This window comes from Cyclopterus lumpus, chromosome 15, assembly GCF_009769545.1.
Source record: "Cyclopterus lumpus isolate fCycLum1 chromosome 15, fCycLum1.pri, whole genome shotgun sequence".
Taxonomy (NCBI): domain Eukaryota; kingdom Metazoa; phylum Chordata; class Actinopteri; order Perciformes; family Cyclopteridae; genus Cyclopterus; species Cyclopterus lumpus.
This window is the reverse complement of record NC_046980.1, coordinates 99,444-122,044: the sequence shown is the minus strand read 5'-3', so window position 1 is coordinate 122,044 and position 22,601 is coordinate 99,444. Positions and strand designations below refer to the sequence as shown.

The 22,601-nt window shown below is 44.4% G+C and overlaps 1 protein-coding gene across 1 annotated transcript; it reads right to left on the bottom strand.

Moving 5' to 3' along the window:
• Positions 1-266: 266 nt before the first annotated feature.
• On the bottom strand, positions 267-21,484 carry LOC117744252 (transient receptor potential cation channel subfamily V member 5). The gene is made up of 16 exons (XM_034552440.1): positions 21,398-21,484; positions 16,382-16,468; positions 15,944-16,100; positions 15,425-15,586; positions 14,759-14,868; positions 14,404-14,515; positions 12,223-12,251; positions 11,872-11,963; positions 11,649-11,760; positions 11,450-11,562; positions 9,995-10,162; positions 8,253-8,377; positions 7,564-7,756; positions 788-995; positions 547-605; positions 267-471 (listed from the first exon to the last, which is right to left on the bottom strand). The coding sequence occupies exons 1-16, from the start codon at positions 21,482-21,484 to the stop codon at positions 267-269; spliced, it is 2,019 nt and encodes a 672-aa protein (XP_034408331.1).
• Between the last annotated feature and the right edge of the window lie 1,117 nt (positions 21,485-22,601).

The following is a 22,601-nucleotide window of genomic DNA, read 5'->3' as shown; positions in this document are numbered from 1 at the left end:
TCCAATATGTACAGAGTGTATAGCCCTCTGAGATATTGGGCTCTGAGATGTAGTACGGTAAATAGTAGAATAGTTACCTATGGGATGTAGTACAGTAAATAGTACAATATTTAGAACTTGAGTAAATGTACTTTCTCAATATTTCATAGTTTAGTCCAACAGAGAAGATTAAAGACAAGAGTACATGAAATATAAATGCAATAATACCTTTAAAAACCTAAAGTAACAGCATGACATACAGAAACCTGAAAAGGATATTTAATTTATTATTGTTTCATTTGGTCCTCAGTCTGGTTCTCCACTATCTGCTGGACCAGAGTCCGGTTCTCCACCAGCTGCTGGACCAGAGTCCGGAGCTGCTTCAGCTCTGCTCGGATAGCCTCAAACTCCTGGTTTTGCAGGTTCTGGAGCTCTTGGTTCCAGTCCTGGTAATGGTTCAAAATCTGGTCCCTGTCCTGGTTTGTATGGACTCTGGTAGGGAGATGAACACATGTAAGAGCCACACCTGTTGATTTAGACGGGATAGAAGAACATGAAAAAACTCACCCAGAACCTCCAACTGTCTCCTTGTTTCTCTGCAAGACCACAAACTGATCCAGGGTCTCCTTCAGGGGACATGCACGCACGGACGCACGCATGCACACGCACACACGCACACACACACACACACACACACACACACACACACACACACACACACACTTTACTTCCTAAACTTCACTCTAATTAATAATATAATAATAATAATGTAATAATAATAATGTAATAATAATCCCCAGACACAAACTTTAATCTGCGTAGTGATGCGGCCCATCTCGCCATGGTAACGGGAGTTAGTGGTGATGTCATCGTTGTGGGCATTGGCGAGCGGAGCACAGTGTTTGGAGATGTACTGGTTGTCATAGAAACGGCGTAGGAGAGGCATGGATTCCTCCACCTGCAGGATGACGGAGGCTTGTTGCATCACAGCGTTAGCCTGGGAGTTATCATGCACCCTGTATACACACATATTTACACACATATATATATATATATATATATATATAATGTATACATATATGTACACACACACATATATATATATATATATATATATATATATATATGTGTGTGTATTTTAAGTGCTAGTAAAGTGCTAAACTACAAAGTGCTATCGGTAAGGGACATTTAAGTGCTACTAGAGTGCTACTACGGCTCTACCTTCCCTATTCAAGGTATAGTCGAAAAAGATGTGTTTTTAGTTTGCGACGGAAGATGTAGAGACTTCCTGCTGTCCTGATGTCAATGGGGAGCTTGTTCCACCAATGAGGAGCCAGCACAGCAAACAGTCGTGATTTTGTTGAGTGTTTAGCTCGAAGTGAAGGAGCTACAAGCCGATTGGCAGAAGCCGAGCGAAGTGAACGAGCTGGGGTGTGAGGTTAGACCATGTCCTGGATGTGAGGTTAGACCATGTCCTGGATGTAGACCGGACCCGATCTGTTCGCAGCACGGTACGCAAGTACCAATGTTTTCAAGCGGATGCGGGCGGCCACCGGTAACCAGTGAAGGTCGCGGAGGAGCGGAGTAGTGTGGGTAAATTTCGGTAGGTTGAAGACCAGTCGAGCAGCTGCATTCTGGTAATGTTGGCAGTCAGGGAGAGTTGACTGTCGAGCGTCACTCCGAGGTTCCTGGCAGTCGGGGGCGGGGCCAACACTGAGTTGTTGAAGTTAATAGTCAGGTCGTGGGTGGGAGAGCCTTTTCCTGGAAGGAGGAGAAGTTCAGTCTTGTCCGGGTTAATTTTCAGGTGGTGTGCAGACATCCACTGAGAGATGTCAGTCAGACATCCACTGAGAGATGTCGGTCAGACAGGCAGAGATTCGTGCTGCTACCTGTGTTTCAGATTGGGGAAACGATAGGATCAGTTGGGTGTCGTCAGCATAGCTGTGGTAGGTGAAGCCATGCGAGCGAATGACAGAGCCAAGAGAGTTGATTTACAGAGAGAAGAGAAGAGGACCAAGGACTGAGCCCTGAGGAAACCCCAGTAGTCAGAGGACAAGGCTCAGACACAGATCCTCTCCAGGTTACCCGGTAAGAGCGGTCGGTGAGGTAGGATGAGAAGAGTGAGAGCAGAGCCTGAGATACCAGGTCCTGGAGGGAGGACATGAGGATCTGGTGGTTCACTGTGTCAAAGGCAGCGGAAAGGTCTAGAAGGATAAGGACAGATGAGAGAGAGGCTGCTCTAGCAGTGTGAAGCTGCTCAGAGACAGCAAGGAGGGCAGTCTCTGTTGAGTGGCCTGCCTTGAATCCAGACTGGTGGGGGTCTAGAAGGTTGTTACTGTGGAGAAAGGAGGAGACTTGGTTAAAGATAGCTCGCTCTAGAGTTTTGGAAAGGAAGGGGAGGAGAGAGACAGGTCTGTAGTTATTGACTTCAGATGGGTCGAGAGTGGGTTTCTTCAGGAGAGGGTTGACTCTTGCCTCCTTCAGAGAGTTAGGGAAACAGCCGGTTGAAAGGGAGGTGTTAATAAGATGGGTGAGAAAGGGAAGAAGGTCAGGAGCAATAGACTGGAGAATGTGAGATGGGATGGGGTCAAGGGGGCAGGTGGTTGGGCGGGCAAAGGTTACCAAGGTAAGAACTTGATTAGGAGACAGGAGGATAAAAGAGGAAAACAAGGGGGAAGAAGGTGAAGTTACTGGAGGTGTAGTTATGGAAGATGGATTAGTAAATGAAGAGCGTATGTCGTCTATCTTTTATGTAAAGTAGTCAACAAAGTGGCTTGGTAGAAGGGTGGAGGGAGGGGGGGGACCAGGGGGGTCAAGGAGGTTGGAAAAAATTGAGAAGAGCTTTTTGGGGTTAGATAAAGAGGATTCGATTCTGGATTGGTAGAACAGACTTTTGGCTGCAGAAATGGACGCAGAGAAGGAGGAGAGAAGAGATTGATAGGCGAGCAGGTCGCCGGCGTGTTTGGATTTTCGCCATTTCCTTTCCGATGCTCGCATAGTGGCTCTCTTGGCGCGCACCGGTTCGGACAGCCACGGAGCCGGAGAGGACTTGCGGACCTTTCGAGTCATAAGAGGACAGAGAGAATCAAGAGAGGACGACAGCGTAGAGAGAAGAGTGTCAGTGGCAGAGTTAGGCTGCATGAGTAAGAAGGAATCGGTTGAAGGGAGGGCTGACAGAACACTCAGCCATCATCCAGTCAGTTGTGTTCTTCCATCACTGTAAGGTTTGGATCACACCAAACAGGACCAAGACATGCCACAACGGGTACTCATGTCTGCAGGGAGAACTACTGGTTTCAGCCCGCCCTCCATCCTGGACTTGTACACCTCCAGAGTCAGGAAGCGGGCTGGAAAGATCACTGCAGACCTTCACACCCTCTGGGGGGCGCTACAGAGCCCTGTATGACCCAGGAAGAGCTTCTTTCCACTGGGGGGCGCTACAGAGCCCTGTATGGACCAGGAACAGCTTCTTTCCACTGGGGGGCGCTACAGAGCCCTGTATGGACCAGGAACAGCTTCTTGCCTCTGGGGGGCACTACGGAGCCCTGTATGGACCAGGAAGAGCTTCTTTCCACTGGGGGGCGCTACAGAGCCCTGTATGACCCAGGAACAACTTCTTTCCACTGGCCGTCCCTCTGATGAACAATTAGTCACCTCCATCTACAATACCTACACAGTTACGACCTTTCGGCACTAATATCCCAAATTCATTGTGAAACGCAACCTCTGCTCTCATCTCGATGGACCAGCTGTCTGCAGAGTTTGAAAAGCAGAGAACTACACTGATTCAAGACTGATTCAAGACTCTACCAAGCCAGCCTCACTAGATTCACTGCAGACAACAGTGAATACTTTCCAGACGCGTCCTCTGTGGAGTCCGTAGCTAGCGATAAATTTGAACGGTTAAACGTAACGGAGTCCACAATGAAAACACTCCAAACCCAGAACCAATCACTTTTGGCCCAACTCGAAGACCTCGAAAACCGATCGCGGAGAGCCAATGTCCATTCAATTCAATTCAGTTTATTTTGTATAGCCCAATATCACAAATTACAAATTTGCCTCAGAGGGCTTTACAATCTGTACACATACAACATCCCTGTCCCAGGACCTCACATCGAATCAGGAAAAACTTCCCAAAAATAACCTTTGACAGGGAAAAAAGGGAAGAAACCTTCAGGAGAGCAACAGAGGAGGATCCCTCTCCCCGGATGGACAGAAGCAATAGGTGTCATGTGTACAGAATGAACAGCATTTACAAAGTTACATAAATACATTACATGAATATGACAATGTATGAATGGAACTCCAGTCCATGAAACAGAAGGAGGTAGAGAGGAGGGGGCGGGGCATCAGCAGGGCCAACGCGGGAGGCCGGTTCACCAGCATCAGACACCTCCAGGTCCAATGGACCCTATGAGACGTTAAGTCTCCGGGGAGGAAGCAGAGTTAATAAGGTGCAATGGAGAGATGTAAATTCATCCATAAGGAGAGAGAGAAGATGAGATAGGTGCTCAGTGTATCCTAAAACATCCCCCAGCAGCCTATAAGCCTATAGCAGCATATCAAGGGGCTGGACCAGGGCAAACCTGATTCAGCCCTAACTATAAGCTCTATTAAAGAGGAAAGTCTTAAGTCTATTCTTGAATGAGGTGACTGTGTCTGCCTCCAGGACTGAAAGTGGAAGCTGGTTCCATAAAAGAGGAGCTTGATAACTGAAGGCTCTGGCTCCCATCCTACTTTTTAGGACTCTAGGAACCACAAGTAGCCCCGCATTTAGTGAGCGCAGCTCTCTAGTGGGGCAATATGGTACTACAAGCTCCTTAAGATATGATGGTGCATCACCAATCAAGGCTTTGTAGGTGAGGAGAAGAATTTTAAATGTGATTCTTGATTTTACAGGGAGCCAGTGCAGCGCAGCTAATACAGGAGTAATGTGATCTCTTTTCTTAGTTTTTGTGAGTACACGAGCTGCAGCATTCTGGATCAACTGGAGGGATTTAAGAGACTTATTAGAGCAGCCTGATAATAAGGAGTTGCAGTAATCTAGTCTGGAAGTAACAAACGCGTGAACCAGCTTTTCTGCATCTTTTTGAGACAAGATATGCCTGATTTTTTAAATGTTACGTAGATGAAAAAATGCAATCCTTGAGATTTGCTTAACGTGGGAGTTAAAGAACAAGTCTCGGTCAAAGGTAACGCCTAGATTTTTTACAGTGGTGTTGGATGCCAGGGAAATGCCATCTACAGAAACCACATCACCAGATAATTGATCTCTGAGGTGTTCAGGGCCCAGTAAAATAACTTCAGTTTTGTCTGAGTTTAACATCAGGAAGTTGCAGGTTATCCATGTTTTTATGTCTTTAAGACATTCTTGAATTTTAGCGAGCTGGTTGGTCTCCTCTAGTTTGATCAATAGATATAATTGAGTATCGTCTGCATAGCAATGAAAGTTTATGCAGTGTTTCCTGATAATATTGCCCAAAGGAAGCATATATAAGGTAAATAAAATTGGTCCAAGCACAGAACCTTGTGGAACTCCGTGATTAACGTTGGTGGTCATTGAGGCTTCATTGTTTACAAATACAAATTGAGATCGATGGATGATAAATAGGATTTAAACCAACTTAGTGCGGTACCTGAAATGCCAATCGACTGATCCAGTCTCTGTAATAGGATGTCATGATCAATGGTGTCGAACGCAGCACTAAGGTCTAATAATACCAGTACGGAGATGAGTCCTTTATCTGATGCAATTAGGAGGTCATTTGTAATCTTCACCAGTACTGTCTCTGTGCTGTGCTGTTTTCTAAATCCTGACTGAAACTCCTCAAATAAACTATTCTGATGTAGGAAGTCGCACCACTGATTTGTGACTACTTTCTCAAGGATCTTAGAGAGGAAGGGAAGGTTAGAGATCGGTCTGTAGTTAGCCAACACCTCTGGATTAAGAGTGGGCTTTTTCAGGAGAGGTTTAATTCCAGCTACTTTGAAGGAATGTGGTACATGGCCTGTTAGCAAAGACACATTAACAATATCCAGCAGAGAGGTGCCAATTAAAGGCAACACGTCTTTAAGCAGCCTCGTTGGGATGGGGTCTAAGAGACAGGTAGACGGTTTAGAAGTAGAAACCGTTGAGGACAATTGGTCAAGGTTAATGGGAGAAAAGCTATCCAAATATACACCAGGGCATACAGCCGTTTCCAAGGCCACTCCTATTGATGACAGATCGGCAGTAGTTAAGGGCAAGAGAGCATCAATCTTGCCTCTAATAGTTAAAATATTTTCATTGAAGAAGTTCATGAAGTCATTACTACTGAGGTCTATAGGAATACACGGCTCCACAGAGCTGTGACTCTCTGTCAGCCTGTCTACAGTGCTAAAGAGAACCCTGGGGTTGTTCTTATTTTTCTCTATTACTGATGAGTAATAGGCTGCTCTGGCATTACGGAGAGCCTTTTTATATGTTTTAAGACTATCTCGCCAAACTAAGCGTGATTCTTCCAGATTGGTGGAACGCCATATACTTTCGAGCTTTCGTGAAGTTTGCTTTAGGTCGCGGGTCTGAGGGTTCTACCAGGGAGCAAACCTCCATGTGCTGAACATACCAGAAGGCAGCGAGGATGGTCAAGACCCGGACTGCTTCTGCCATGCCCTAGGTCCCTCCTCCGGCTGCCCTCCACCCACCCTAGATGAACTTCTGAATGGACGTCTGAAATCCGTCCCTTGAGAAGGGGGTACTGTAACACTCCGTTAGTTCTGTGTCTGTCTCCCCAGTGTCTGTTGATTACTCGTTCCCTTCACCTGCCCTCAGCCACTCCTCTGCCTCCTTAATTACTCATGCCCTACACCTGTGGTTTTCCCCCTTATATATACTCCCATTCTTTCCCTTGTCCCCTGCCAGATTGTCATGTGTTTCGGCATGGTGTTTAGTCGTTGTTAATCCCTGTTAATCCCTGTTAGGGTTAGTGTTTTTCCTTTTTCGGAGTAAAAAGAGTTTTTTTGTTTCCCTGTACCTGGACTCCTGCCTATTCTCTCTGCGCCTGAGCCTTACCCTACCATCCGTGTGATGAAGACAGAACAGGTGAAGACAGACAGGTGAAGACCGACCAGGTCAAGTCAAGATAGACCAGGTGAAGACAGACCAGGTCAAGACAGACCAGTTGAAGACAGACCACGTCAAGACAGACCAGTTGAAGACAGACCAGGTCAAGTCAAGACAGACCAGGTGAAGACAGACCAGGTCAAGTCAAGGCAGGTGAAGACAGACCAGGTCAAGTCAAGACAGAACCAGGTGAAGACAGACCATGTCAAGACAAGACAGAACCAGGTGAAGACAGACCAGGTCAAGACAGACAGATGAAGACAGACCAGGTGAAGACAGACCAGGTCAAGGCAGGTGAAGACACCAGGTCAAGACAGAACCAGGTGAAGACAGACAGATGAAGACAGACCAGGTGAAGACAGACCAGGTCAAGTCAAGGCAGGTGAAGACAGACCAGGTCAAGTCAAGACAGACCAGGTGAAGACAGACCAGGTAAAGACAGACAGACAGATGAAGACAGACCAGGTGAAGCCACTGACCTCTGGAAGGTGTCCGTGAGCAGGGCTACTAGCAGGTTAACACACAGGATGGAGGACGCAGCCAAAAACGTCCCACAGAGTAGAGGAGCCATGATGCCGTCCACTGATGCCATGGCAGCGTACTCGTACTCGTCCACCAGAGTGATGCGGTATAGACTGAACAGCAGGCCGGAGACAGACTGCATGCTGGGAACTGAGGAGGAGCCTGGAGAGACTAATCAATTAGTCCATTTATCAATTAGTCAATTGATCCATTTATCAATAGGTCCATTTATCACGGACTAACATTATTAACACTATAAGTAACAATCTTAATAATGGTAATGGGTTTGTAATAATATAAATAGTGTTAATGTATTAGTAATAATTTAAATAATGTCAATGTATTAGTAATGTCAATCATTAATGTATTCATTATGATGTAAATAATGTTAATTATTAGTAATGTTAATGTATTAGTAATAATGTAAATCATGTTAAGTATTAATGATAAATGTAAATGTTTATTATTAGTGATAATGTAAATAATGCTAATGTAGCAGTAATATTGGTTATAATGTTAATGTATCAGTAATAATGTAAATATTGTTAATAGATTAGTGATAATGTAAATAATGTTATTGTATTAGTAATAATGTTAACAATATTAATGTTAACGTATCAGTAATCATTTTAAATACTTTGAACACACAAACCTCCAAATATGATCCAGAAGCTGCAGGCGTAGGGTATAAAGATCTCAGCGTAGAGAAACAGGAAACACATCAAGTCCCCGATGATGTTTCCCAACATGACAATGAATGGACCCATTAACCTGCACACACACAGAGAGTCATTATCTTCATTATTATACATATGAATTGTATATTTCTTTGTGTTGCTATGAGAGAGATAACAGATAACTTCCCCAGGCATTTGCATTAGCAGTTGCCTGTGGAAGTTATGTTGCAGTATTATAAATAACAGAATCTTAGATTATCTGGACCAACACAACATCGTTAGTAAAACTAAAATTGGGTTTCTTCCAAAACACCATTATACCCTTCACACGCTCATCCAGAAACATGTACACCAAACAAATAAACAAATATGTGCTTGTTTTATTAATTTTAAGAAAGCATTTGATTCAATTTGGCATAAAGGACTATATTTCAGACTTCTGAAATCTGGCGGAAAAGTCTATGACATTATAAAATCTATGTATTTGAACAATAAATGTGTTGTAAAAATAGGAGAAGGACGCACTGATTTCTTCACCCAGAGAAGAGGCATTCGTCAAGGCTGCAATCTGAGTCCGCCACTTTTCAACATCTATATAAATGAACTAGCAGTGCAGTTGGACCAGAGTGCAGCCCCAGGCCTCCGTCTCCTAGACAGAGAGGTGAAGTCTCTGTTCAATGCAGACGACCTGGTTCTGTTGTCTCCCACAGAGCAGATGTCAGGAAAACAAACACCATTTTACTCTAGGAAGTACCACCATAGAACACACCATGAGTTACACCTATCTGGGTCTGACTACAGGAAGTACCACATAGAACACACCATGAGTTACACCTATCTGGGTCTGACTACAGGAAGTACCACATAGAACACACCATGAGTTACACCTATCTGGGTCTGACTACAGGAAGTACCACATAGAACACACCATGAGTTACACCTATCTGGGTCTGACTACAGGAAGTACCACCATAGAACACACCATGAGTTACACCTATCTGGGTCTGACTACAGGAAGTACCACATAGAACACACCATGAGTTACACCTATCTGGGTCTGACTACAGGAAGTACCACATAGAACACACCATGAGTTACACCTATCTGGGTCTGACTACAGGAAGTACCACATAGAACACACCATGAGTTACACCTATCTGGGTCTGACTACAGGAAGTACCACATAGAACACACCATGAGTTACACCTATCTGGGTCTGACTACAGGAAGTACCACATAGAACACACCATGAGTTACACCTATCTGGGTCTGACTACAGGAAGTACCACCATAGAACACACCATGAGTTACACCTATCTGGGTCTGACTACAGGAAGTACCACATAGAACACACATCTTGATCCGATGTGAGGTCAATGGTCAGGGATGTCGTATTTGTACAGATTGTAAAGCCCTCTGAGGGGAGTTTGTAATTTATGACACTGGGCTATTCAAAATAAACTGAATTGAATTGAATTGTGTAGCTGTGTGCACGTGAGGTTATGTTAATCTAAGTTACCTTTATTCAGTTCAGTCAAACTTTATGTTTATATTGTTGGTATATTAGTTTGGTTCACGTGGAGCAGAGCTATTTATGTAAATAAACACCTTTGGTATCTCATGACTGCTTCCTACCACTTTCCAAAGCCACTCCGGTAAGGCTTCACCACAGGGTGAGAGAGATAGAGAGTACGTGTGAAAGAGTGAGTACCTGAAGGCTCTGACGTGCTTCATCAGTCGCAGCCACAGGAAGACAACCGTGATGGAGAACAGACGCAGGCTGGTGGTGTGAAGCAGGATGGACGGATGAAGCACGTCGGCCATGTGGACGCTGAAGGACACCGTCAGCAGAGAGTAGACCACCCAATCAAACACGTTCCTGACACAGGAACATGAATGATTAATACATGTTACTCTTCTCGTAGGGTACATCCTGACACAGGACGTGGGATGTAGCCTACGAGAAGAGTAACATGTATTAATCATTCATGTTCCTATAGTCAGGAAGATGTTTGATTGTTATATAAACAGAAACATGAAAGAGTATTAATCATTCATGACTGACATCTCTCAGTGGATGTCCACTCACCACCTGAAAATTAACTCGGACAAGACTGAACTTCTCCTCCTTCCAGGAAAAGGCTCTCCCACCCACGACCTGTCTATCACCTTCAACAACTCAGTGTTGGCCCCGCCCCCGACTGACAGGAACCTCGGTGTGACACCTGTCAGTCAACTCTCCCTGACTGCCAACATTACCGCAATAACACGCTCCTGTAGGTACATGCTGTACAACATCAGGAGAATACGACCTCTTCTCACTCAGAAGGCGGCACAGGTTCTGGTCCAGGCTCTGGTCCAGGCTCTGGTCATCTCACGGCTGGACTATTGCAACTCCCTCTTGGCAGGTCTACCTGCTAATGCCATTCGACCGCTACAGCTCATCCAGAATGCAGCTGCTCGACTGGTCTTCAACCTCCCGAAATTTACCCACACTACTCCGCTACTCCGGTTTAATGCACTTATTGTAAGTCGCTTTGGATAAAAGCGTCAACTAAATGACATGTAATGTAATGTAATGTTCCTGGCTCAGGAACGTGTTTGATTGTTATATAAACAGAAAAATTATGAAAGAGTAACATGTATTAATCATTCATGTTCCTGTGTCAAAGTCCGTGAGGGAGGAGGTTGGGATTACGCCATATTACCTTGTTTCCTTGTGTGTGTGTGTGTGTGTGTGTGTGTGTGTGTGTGTGTGTGTGTGTGTTACCACAGGTCCTGGCTGTAGCTTCCTCTCATCTTGTGAATCTGTTTGTTCTGATCCATAAGGAAAACTCTCTCCTTCAAGCACACACACACACACACACACACATACACGCACACACGCACACACACGTTATTATTATTATGATTATTACAACAGATGTTTTTAACACAATGGACCATACTGAATGCTGACCTTTGACCCTGTCTTTTGAACTAAAGGCTGACCTTTAACCCTGTCTTTTGAACTAAAGGCTGAACTTTGACCCGGTCTTTTAAACTGATGCTGAAATTTGACCCTGTCTTTTGAACTGAAGCTGAACTTTGACCTCCTGTCTTTTGTACCTGAGGCCACATGGGATGTGAGCAGCTCAGATCATCTTGGAGACGAAGCTCCGCCCACCGTCGCCATAGGCGGAGCTTCCTCCTTGACCGCAGGATGTCCTGTATCTCCCTCAAAACCTCCTCCACGGTCAACAGCAGCGCCAGGATCACAAGGAGGACACGCCACCAGTCCTGAGACAGAGAGACGGGTAAAGATACAGACAGACAGGTGGGGAGACAGACAGACAGGTGTAGACAATTAGAGGCAGACAATTCACCTGGGGGAGGATGTAGCGAGATGTGTCTTGGTACGCAGAGATTGAAATGGCGACGGTTGTCCACGAGACGTTGAACAGGAAGTTGAGGATAAGAAGAAGCCACGCCCCAAATCTGGTAGAGACAGATGGACAGACAGATAGGTACAGAAAGAAAGACAGGTACAGCAGTGACCTTGTACCTGAGAGGAATGACATAAAATAAATCAAACCAATCCCAGTTTACCTGCCGTACAGTTTCCATTTGACCTGGATCAGTTTAAGAAACACTGGATTCATGATAAGGTCCAGTTTTCCATGATGCACCACAACCTCCAGCTGAGGGACAAGAGAGACATGTAAGACAATAGAGACAGACAGACAGAGAGAGAGAGGACAGAGAGAGAGAGAGACGGACAGAGAGAGAAAAACAGAGGGAGAGACACAGACAGACAAACAGAAAGATGGAAACAGAAAGATGGAAAAAGATGGACAGAGAGAGAGAGATACTGTACATACTGGTTACTGTATACTGTGTTTATATGTATCCAGTTCAGTCGGCTCCACATTGAACTGGACTACAGGAAAGTGCACTCACTGGAGACGTTGGTTCACTGAGAACTGCTTCTGTCAAAACACAACAAAAAGACAGGTGTGTGAGACAGCACTGTATCATGAGTCGTAGTATTGTCTGTAACACTACGATAAAAGAATTCTCTCTAACACTACGATATAAGTATTGTCTTTAACACTACACTAGTAGTATTGTCTGTAACACTACGATAAAAGAATTCTCTCTAACACTACGATATAAGTATTGTCTTTAACACTACACTAGTAGTATTGTCTGTAACACTACAATAGTAGTATTATCTGTAACACTAGGATAGTATTGTCTGTAACACTACAATGGAAGTATTGTCTGTAACACTACGATAGCAGTATTGTCTGTAACACTACAATAGAAGTATCGTCTGTAACACTACGATAGAAGTATCGTCTGTAACACTACGATAGCAGTATTTTCTGTAACACTACGATAGAAGTATCGTCTGTAACACTACAATAGCAGTATTGTCTGTAACACTACAATAGCAGTATTTTCTGTAACACTACGATAGCAGTATTGTCTGTAACACTACGATAGCAGTATTGTCTGTAACACTAGGATAGTATTGTCTGTAACACTACAATGGAAGTATTGTCTGTAACACTACGATAGCAGTATTGTCTGTAACACTAGGATAGTATTGTCTGTAACACTACAATGGAAGTATTGTCTGTAACACTACAATAGAAGTATCGTCTGTAACACTACGATAGCAGTATTGTCTGTAACACTACAATAGAAGTATCGTCTGTAACACTACAATAGCAGTATTGTCTGTAACACTACAATAGAAGTATCGTCTGTAATACTACAATAGCAGTATTGTCTGTAACACTACAATAGAAGTATCGTCTGTAACACTACGATAGCAGTATTGTCTGTAACACTACGATAGCAGTATTGTCTGTAACACTACAATAGAAGTATTGTCTGTAACACTACGATAGCAGTATTGTCTGTAACACTACAATAGCAGTATTATCTGTAACAATAGGATAGTATTGTCTGTAACACTACAATGGAAGTATTGTCTGTAACACTATGATAGCAGTATTGTCTGCAACACTACAATAGCAGTATTGTCTGTAACACTACAATAGAAGTATTATCTGTAACACTACGATAGCAGTATTGTCTGTAACACTACAATAGAAGTATTGTCTGTAACACTACGATAGCAGTATTGTCTGTAACACTACAATAGCAGTATTGTCTGTAACACTACAATAGCAGTATTATCTGTAACAATAGGATAGTATTGTCTGTAACACTACAATGGAAGTATTGTCTGTAACACTACAATGGAAGTATTGTCTGTAACACTACAATAGCAGTATTGTCTGTAACACTACAATAGAAGTATCGTCTGTACCTCTACGATAGAAGTATTGTCTGTAACACTACAATAGAAGTATCGTCTGTAACTCTACGATAGAAGTATTGTCTGTAACACTACAATAGAAGTATCGTCTGTAACACTACGATAGAAGTATTGTCTGTAACACTACGATAGCAGTATTGTCTGTAACACTACAATAGAAGTATCGTCTGTAACACTACGATAGCAGTATTGTCTGTAACACTACGATAGAAGTATTGTCTGTAACACTACGATAGCAGTATCGTCTGTAACACTACGATAGCAGTATTGTCTGTAACACTACGATAGAAGTATTATCTGTAACAATAGGATAGTATTGTCTGTAACACTACAATGGAAGTATTGTCTGTAACACTACGATAGCAGTATCGTCTGTAACACTACGATAGCAGTATTGTCTGTAACACTACAATAGAAGTATCGTCTGTAACACTACGATAGCAGTATTGTCTGTAACACTACAATAGAAGTATCGTCTGTAACACTACGATAGAAGTATTGTCTGTAACACTACGATAGCAGTATCGTCTGTAACACTACGATAGCAGTATTGTCTGTAACACTACAATAGAAGTATCGTCTGTAACACTACGATAGAAGTATTGTCTGTAACACTACAATGGAAGTATTGTCTGTAACACTACGATAGCAGTATTGTCTGTAACACTACGATAGAAGTATTGCAGTGGTAGTGCAGCATTATCATTTTGTTTGTTTTCAATTTGAAAAGGTTTTAGTGGTGAGAGTACTCTAGTATACCTGTGGTTGTACTACAACAGCAGTGTTACCTTGCAGGTGGGTCCCAGATGGGTGTGTTTCCGGTTCCAGCAGGTTCAGGTAGTAGTACTGCTGTCGGGTCATTTTGTCAATCACATGGAACTGACTGAGCGCCATTTGGGCCTGAACACCACATACAAGCACATTTATCACAACTGCAGGTTACGTTCATGCTGTTCCACTGTATTCCATTCTATTCTACTCTGTCATTTAATTATATCCATCTTTCCACATTTTACAACATGATCTAACTTCAAATGTAAAGGTCATCAAGAAAATAGAGAAACAGAAATATGAAATAGTTGGACATGTTAATTCTGGATCAATCACAGCCCTGTTATCTGTCAGTAAATCGGACATCGTTACCACTGGACTCATCCGGCCAATAAGAGCAGTGATACAGAGCTGTCCGTCAGAGTCCATCTTCCCCGCCTCCGCACCGAGCTCCAACAGCACCTGGGCTGCTTCACTGCGCTCTGGAAGTACCACACACAGTCCTCATGTCAGTACAGGGCTCTATAAATGTTCAATAGTAGCTGCTAGTGTATTACACAATGTTCAAGGACAGGACAAGACAATGTGTTAATCCTCTGATCTCAATAGACTCTGTAGAGTCAATAGACTCAGTGGAGTCAATAGTCAGTAGAGTCCATCCATCCATTTTCAGGCACTTATCCGGGGTCGGGTTGCGGTGGCAGCAGACCCAGCAGGCTCACCCAGGCTTCCTTCTCACCCGCAACATCCTCTAGGCCAGCGTGTCCTGGGAACCTGATGTTCTCCAACCGTGAAAATCACGAACAGGATCGGTGATAAAGGGCAGCCCTGGCGGAGGCCAACACCCACCGGGAACATGACTGACTTAATGCCGAAAATGCAAACACAGCTCTTACTGCAGGCGTGCAGAGACCGGATAGCCCGTTCCAACGAGTCCGGAACCCTATACTCCCGCAGTACCCCCAAGAAAAAACCAGAGACCTGTTTGCCTTGAGAGACCCTATCAGGGGTCAATAGAGTCAGAAGAGTCAGAAGTACCCATGTTGGCGGCAAGCTGCAGTGGTGTTCTGCCCTTGTAGTCAGTGCAGTTGATCGAGGCTCCGATCTGCAGCAGCAGTCTGATGGAACTTACAGCATCATTCTTGGCAGCGTAGTGAAGAGGACTCTGCTGGTCCAGAAAAGTCAGAGCCTCTAGATCAGCTAAGGACACACACACACACACAGGGATATAAGAAGAGATGACTCGAGAACCCGCCGTCATCTGACTAGGGTTCGAGCCGACATAATTGACCTCATTTGATTAATTTTGTTAACTTTAATAGAGTTGAGGCGATATACCTCACTTCTACCGAGTGGCCCAGACTTTCATATATTTTTCTGTATGTGGCCCTCAGCTAAAAAAGTTTGGACATCCCTAGTATAGACAGTCTGGTTGTTAGGATTAGTTCAATAACTAGTAGGACCGTTTAGAGGGATCTGGTTGTTAGTTAAACCTGATGACCAGAAGATATATTGGACTCTTTGGATTTCTTTGTACAGGTACAGAGTATAGTCCACACAGACCTTTCCGGTCCAGCAGGAACTGAACCATGTCTTGGTAGTCCAGCGCCGAGGCCACGTGTAGTGCCGTGACTCCAAACTGATCTGGTTGGAGGAGGTCTGATCCCCGGTCTAAAAAGAACCGCATTACATCCACACTCCATGCCCTGGAGATCTAAAAACACATATCAGTGTGTGTGATGGTGAACATATTGACAACATGTTACACACAAGATCAGTAGGAAAACTAACTTCATCACACAAGTCTAACCCTTAAGTTTGTTTTTCGATGCACAAATAAAATGTCTAACTGTGACTACATTCAGGAAACATCTTAAAGGGTTAGTTCACTTAAACCAGTAGAATGTGAACCTGGATCACATCAGTGAGTCTGTTATTAAAGTTATTGTTGTGCGGTTAAGATGCATTCAGTGTTTATTCTTCATAAATGTTGACCTCATGCAGGATGGTCTGTCCATATCTGTCTGAGCTGTTTGGATCGGCTCCGTCTGAGATCAATTCATCCAAAAAGTCAAGGTCCACCTGCACACACAGACACAACACACAAAGACAAACAAAAACAAACAAAGACGAAAGACACACACAGACACAAGACTAATAAGGACAAAAGACACAACACACAAAGACAAAAAAACAAAAGATACACAAAAACAAACAAAGACAAAAGACACACACAGACACAACACACAAAGACAAACAAAGACAAAAGATACACAAATACAAACAAAGAAAAAAGACACACACCACACAAAGACAAAAGACACACACACACACACACACAACACACAAAGACAAACAAAGACAAAAGACACACACAGACAAACAAAGACAAGGAGACGCAACAGATCAAACAACACATAAAAGACACAGAGGCGCACCAATAAAAATAGACACAATACTCAAAGACAAAAATATATAGAGACAAAAAGACAGAACATAACACAACGCACAAGGACACAGAGACAAAACACACAATGACACACATGATTAATACAAAATTTAAACTCACTGATTCAAACTGTGAACTGGGTCAGAGTTCCCTGGTCAGAGTTCCCTGGTCAGTGTTACCTGGTTGGGTTACCTTGTCAGTGTTACCTGGTCGGTGTTACCTTTGTCAGAGTTCCCTGGTCAGAGTTACCTGGTCAGGGTTACCTGGTTAGTGTTACCTGGTCAGAGTTACCTGGTCGGTGTTACCTTTGTCAGAGTTACCTGGTCAGGGTTACCTGGTCAGTGTTACCTGGTCGGAGTTACTTGGTCGGTGTTACCTTTGTCAGAGTTACCTGGTCAGGGTTACCTGGTCGGTGTTACCTGGTCAGAGTTCCCTGGTCAGAGTTACCTGGTCAGTGTTACCTGGTCAGAGTTACCTGGTCAGAGTTCCTTGGTCAGTGTTACTTGGTCAGCGTTACCTGGTCAGAGTTACCTGGTCAGAGTTACCTGGTCAGTGTTACATGGTCAGGGTTACCTGGTCAGTGTTACCTGGTCAGAGTTCCCTGGTCAGAGTTCCCTGGTCAGTGTTACCTGGTCAGTGTTACCTGGTCAGAGTTACCTGGTCAGGGTTACATGGTCAGGATTACCTGGTCAGTGTTACCTGGTCAGAGTTCCCTGGTCAGAGTTACCTGGTCAGTGTTACATGGTCAGGGTTACCTGGTCAGTGTTACCTGGTCAGAGTTACATGGTCAGGGTTACCTGGTCAGTGGTACTTGGTCAGAGTTACCTGGTCAGAGTTACCTGGTCAGTGTTACATGGTCAGGGTTACCTGGTCAGAGTTACCTGGTCAGTGTTACCTGGTCAGGGTTACATGGTCAGGGTTACCTGGTCAGTGTTACCTGGTCAGAGTTCCCTGGTCAGTGTTACCTGGTCAGAGTTACCTGGTCAGTGTTACCTGGTCAGTGTTACATGGTCAGGGTTACCTGGTCAGAGTTACCTGGTCAGTGTTACCTGGTCAGAGTTCCCTGGTCAGTGTTACCTGGTCAGAGTTCCCTGGTCAGTGTTACATGGTCAGGGTTACCTAGTCAGTGTTACATGGTCAGGGTTACCTGGTCAGTGTTACTTGGTCAGAGTTACCTGGTCAGGGTTACATGGTCAGGGTTACCTGGTCAGTGTTACCTGATCAGAGTTACCTGGTCAGGGTTACATGGTCAGGGTTACCTGGTCAGTGTTACCTGGTCAGAGTTCCCTGGTCAGAGTTCCCTGGTCAGGGTTACATGGCCAGTGTTATCTGGTCAGAGTTACCTGGTCAGAGTCCTGGTCGGTAGCAGCCAGTAATCGAAAGTGATTCAGCAGTTTTTTATTTAGCTGTTGGTTTTTATTTGCGGCGTCAGTTTCATCACTCTGCTCTTCATGACCTTCCTCATCCTCAGCCAGACCTCTGTACTTCATCTCCAACTGAACACCTGGACATTAATTATTGATTATAACATTTTAATAAATCCATATCTGAAAAAACACATGGACTCTGTGTTTGTGTCACCTGTCAGTTTTCCTCTTCTCTGCTTCCAACGGTGGCAGGAGTACGACGCCCAGCGAGATGCAGCCTTCATTGCTGCAGACACTGAGGACCTGGCCCCCTGAAGATACCCTGGGACCTGAAGACACACAGAGACATGAAGACAGTCAGATGCATGAAGACAAATAGAGACCTGAAGACACACAGAGACCTGAGCACAAATAGAGACCTGAAGACACACATAGACCTGAAGACAAATAGAGACCTAAAGACACACAGAGACCTGAAGACACACAGAGACCTGAAGACAAACAGAGACCTGATGACAAACAGAGACCAGAAGACAATCAGAGTCTTGAAAAAACACATGGACCTGAATACACACAGAGACCTGAAGAAGCACAGAGACCTGAAGACAAATAGAGACATGAACCTGAAGAAACACGGAGACCTGTACCTGAAGACACAGAGATGCCTGAAGACAGACAGAAACTGAAGGCAAATAGTGACGTGAACACAAACAGAGACCTAAAGATAGACAGAGGCATGAAGACAAATAATTCAATTCAGTTTATTTTGTATAGTCCAAAATCACACATTATCTTCAGAGGGCTTTACAATCTGTACACATACGACATCCCTGACCTTTGACCTCACATTGGATCAGGAAAAACTCCCGGAAAAAAAGGTAAGAAACCTTCAGGAGAGCAACAGAGGAGGAGCAGATGAACAGCATTACATTGTTACATAAACACATTCAATAAATGTGACAGAAATTATGAGTAATGAGTAGTAAGCATGGACCACGATCCAGACCTCCACAAACCATGAAACAGAAGGAGGAAGAGAGGAGGGGGGCGGGGGCGGGGGCGGGGCGCATCAGCAGGGCCGTGGCAGGAGGCCGGCTCACCAGGCAAGAGGCATCGCGAAAGAGGCAGGACCAATAAGGCCAGGCCTTTGAGGCAGGAGGCACAGAGAAGGCGGCAGAGCCATTGGGAAGGAGGCCAGGTCCAGTCCAGGGGCTGGATCCAGGGAGCAGGGGCAAGAAGGCAGTGGGGGGGCAGGAGCCATGAGCCAGGACCGGCTTCAGACAAAGCCAGGTCTAATGGACCCTAGGAGAGGTGAAGTCAAAAAGACTCCGGGTAGGAAGTACAGTTAGTAATATGCAATGGAGAGATGTAAATTCAGCCATAAGGAGAGAGAGAAGAGGAGAGAGGTGCTCAGTGTATCCTAAAACATCCCCCAGCAGCCTATAAGCCTATAGCAGCATATCTAGGGGCTGGACCAGGGCAAACCTGATTCAGCCCTAACTATAAGCACTATTAAAGAGGAAAGTCTTAAGTCTATTCTTAAATGAGGTGACTGTGTCTGCCTCCCGGACTGAAAGTGGAAGCTGGTTCCATAAAAGAGGAGCTTGATAACTGAAGGCTCTGGCTCCCATCCTACTTTTTAGGACTCTAGAAACCACGAGTAGCCCCGCATATTGTGTCTTATGCTATACTGTTTGCTATTTGTTTTATGTTTGTTGTGTCTGTCAAGGGACTACAGATGCAAATTAGCTGTAGCTACAATCTGGTACAGGTGCATCAAATGGTGACATTTATGTTTTAACTGTACACGGTCCCTTTTAAATAAAGATAGAATAATAATAAGAGACCTGAAGACAACCAAAGACTTGGAGACACAGAGACCTGAAGACAAATAGAGATTTAAAGACACACAGAGACCTGAAGACAATTAGAATCCTGAACCTGAAGAAACATAGAAACCTGTACCTGAAGACATAGAGAGACCTGAAGACAAACAGAGAAATGAAGACAGACAGAGTCTGGAGGCAAATAGAGACCTGAAGACAAATAAAAACCTGAAGATACTCAGAGACTTGAAAAAACACAGACCTTAATACACACAGAGACCTGAACACAGACCTGAAGAGACATGCTTATAGGCTGCTGGGGGATGTTTTAGGATACACTGAGCACCTCTCTCCTCTTCTCTCTCTCCTTATGGATGAATTTACATCTCTCCATTGCATATTACTAACTGTACTTCCTTCTTTATGACTTCACGTCTCCTCAGTCCCACCTGGATTGTGTTGGTGCGTCCTATCATCTCCACCTCCAGTCCAGGATTTAGCAGACCTGTCAGACTGGCCCGAGGCCCCCTTTTCATTCTGGTTCTGTTGAGCTACCAGGTGAGAACTCCAGGCTTCCACACTCTCTTAAACCTGCCAGACCTCCAGAAACCTGCTGGACCTACTGAAATATGTTGGATTGTGAGGACTTGATGGACTTCCTGAAATGTGCCGAACCAGTCAGGATTATTCTGCCCTCGAACCTTGATCAAGAACAAAAATCCGCTAGGACAACCTGGTCTTCACCACATGATCCTGAAAGACTAAGCCGATCTGGATCTGTCTGAATTCAAAGCCACACCATAAAGTCAGCTGACAGTGACGTTTATCAGTCTGCTGCCCTGCTGAAAGGTTTATGGTTCATGTTATCAGTGGGTGGAGGATCCAGGTCCACCTCCCGGTCTCAGGTTGAACAAAACATGAAACAGGAAGAATCTGAATGCAACCAACGAAATTGTTTTATAAACATTTAATATATAAAACCAACAGCCCCCCTTTGGGATGACAGACATATGAGCGCTATCTGCTAGACTGCTTCATATTTACACTACAGAGACCTGAATACGTTTAGAGACCTTGAAGACACAAAGAAACCTGAAGACCAATAGAGACCTGAAGAAACAAAGAGACCTGGAGACACACAGAGACCTGAAGACAAATAGAGACCTGAAGGCACACAGAGACATGAAGACAAATAGAGACCTGAACCTGACGACACATTGCCTTAGTTTGAACTGTTATTTTTTGGTTTTAATCTGTTATTTAAAGTTTATTATCATGAGTTATGCTCCACCCGTCCAGGAATCCAAGCTGACTGGAACAAGCTCTCAGACTGAGGGTGGCCCTGGCTCTGGTTCTGGCTCAGACTCACCTGGATTGTGTTGGTGCGTCCTGTCATCTCCACCTCCAGTCCAGGATTCAGCAGACCTGTCAGACAGGCCCGGGGCCCTCTTTTCATCCTGGTTCTGTTGAGCTACCAGGTGAGAACTCCTTCCACACTCTCTTAAACCTGCCAGACCTCCAGAAACCTGCTGGACCTCCTGAAATATGTTGGACTGTGAGGACTCGATGGACTTCCTGAAACGTGCCGATCCGGTCAGAATTATTTCAAGATTGTGTATCTTCTGCCCTCGAACCTTGATGAAGAACTAAAATCCACTAGGACAACCTGGTCTTCACCACATGATCCTGAAAGACTAAGCCGATCTGGATCTGTCTGAATTCAAAGCCACACCATAAAGTCAGCTGACAGTGACGTTTATCAGTCTGCTGCCCTGCTGAAAGGTTTATGGTTCATGTTATCAGTGGGTGGAGGATCCCGGTCCACCTCCCGGTCTCAGGTTGAACAAAACAGACTTTTTTCATGAAACAGGAAGAAACTGAATGCAACCAACAAAATTGTTTTATAAACATTTAATATATAAAACCAACAGTCCCCCTTTGGGATGACAGACATATGAGCGCCATCTGCTGGACGGCTTCATAATTACACTATAGAAACTCACACTGGTGTCGTTTTGGTTTTGAGCCTCCTCGGACCTCCTCAGACCTGATTGGTTTCACCTTGACATTCTTACCTAAATGCGAACAAACCTAACCAACCCAACTAACGAAGGCAAAGAGAACTGGCCTATCCGAGGCAGGGTCGGGGCGGGTCTTAGTCCAACAGGAAGTCATTGTAACTGGTTCACTCCACAACAGCCAATCAAATTCCACTGTAGTATTCCGTATTATTACAGAAAACTCATTACATTACATGTCATATAGCTGAGACGTTTATCCAAAGTGAATTACAATAAGTGCATTCAACCATGAGAACAAACTTGGAACAACAAGAATCAAGAAAGTAACATTTCTTCAAGAAAGCCAACAAAAATAAATTTAGGAGGTTGAAGACCAGTCGAGCTGCTGCATTCTGGGTGAGCTGTAAAAGTCAGATGGCCTTAGCAGGTAGACCTGCCAGGAGTGAGTTACAGTAGTCTAGGCGTGAAATGACCAGAACCTGGACCAGAACCTGTGCCGCCTTCCGAGTGAGAAGGGGTCGTATTTTCCTGATGTTGTGCAGCATGTACCTA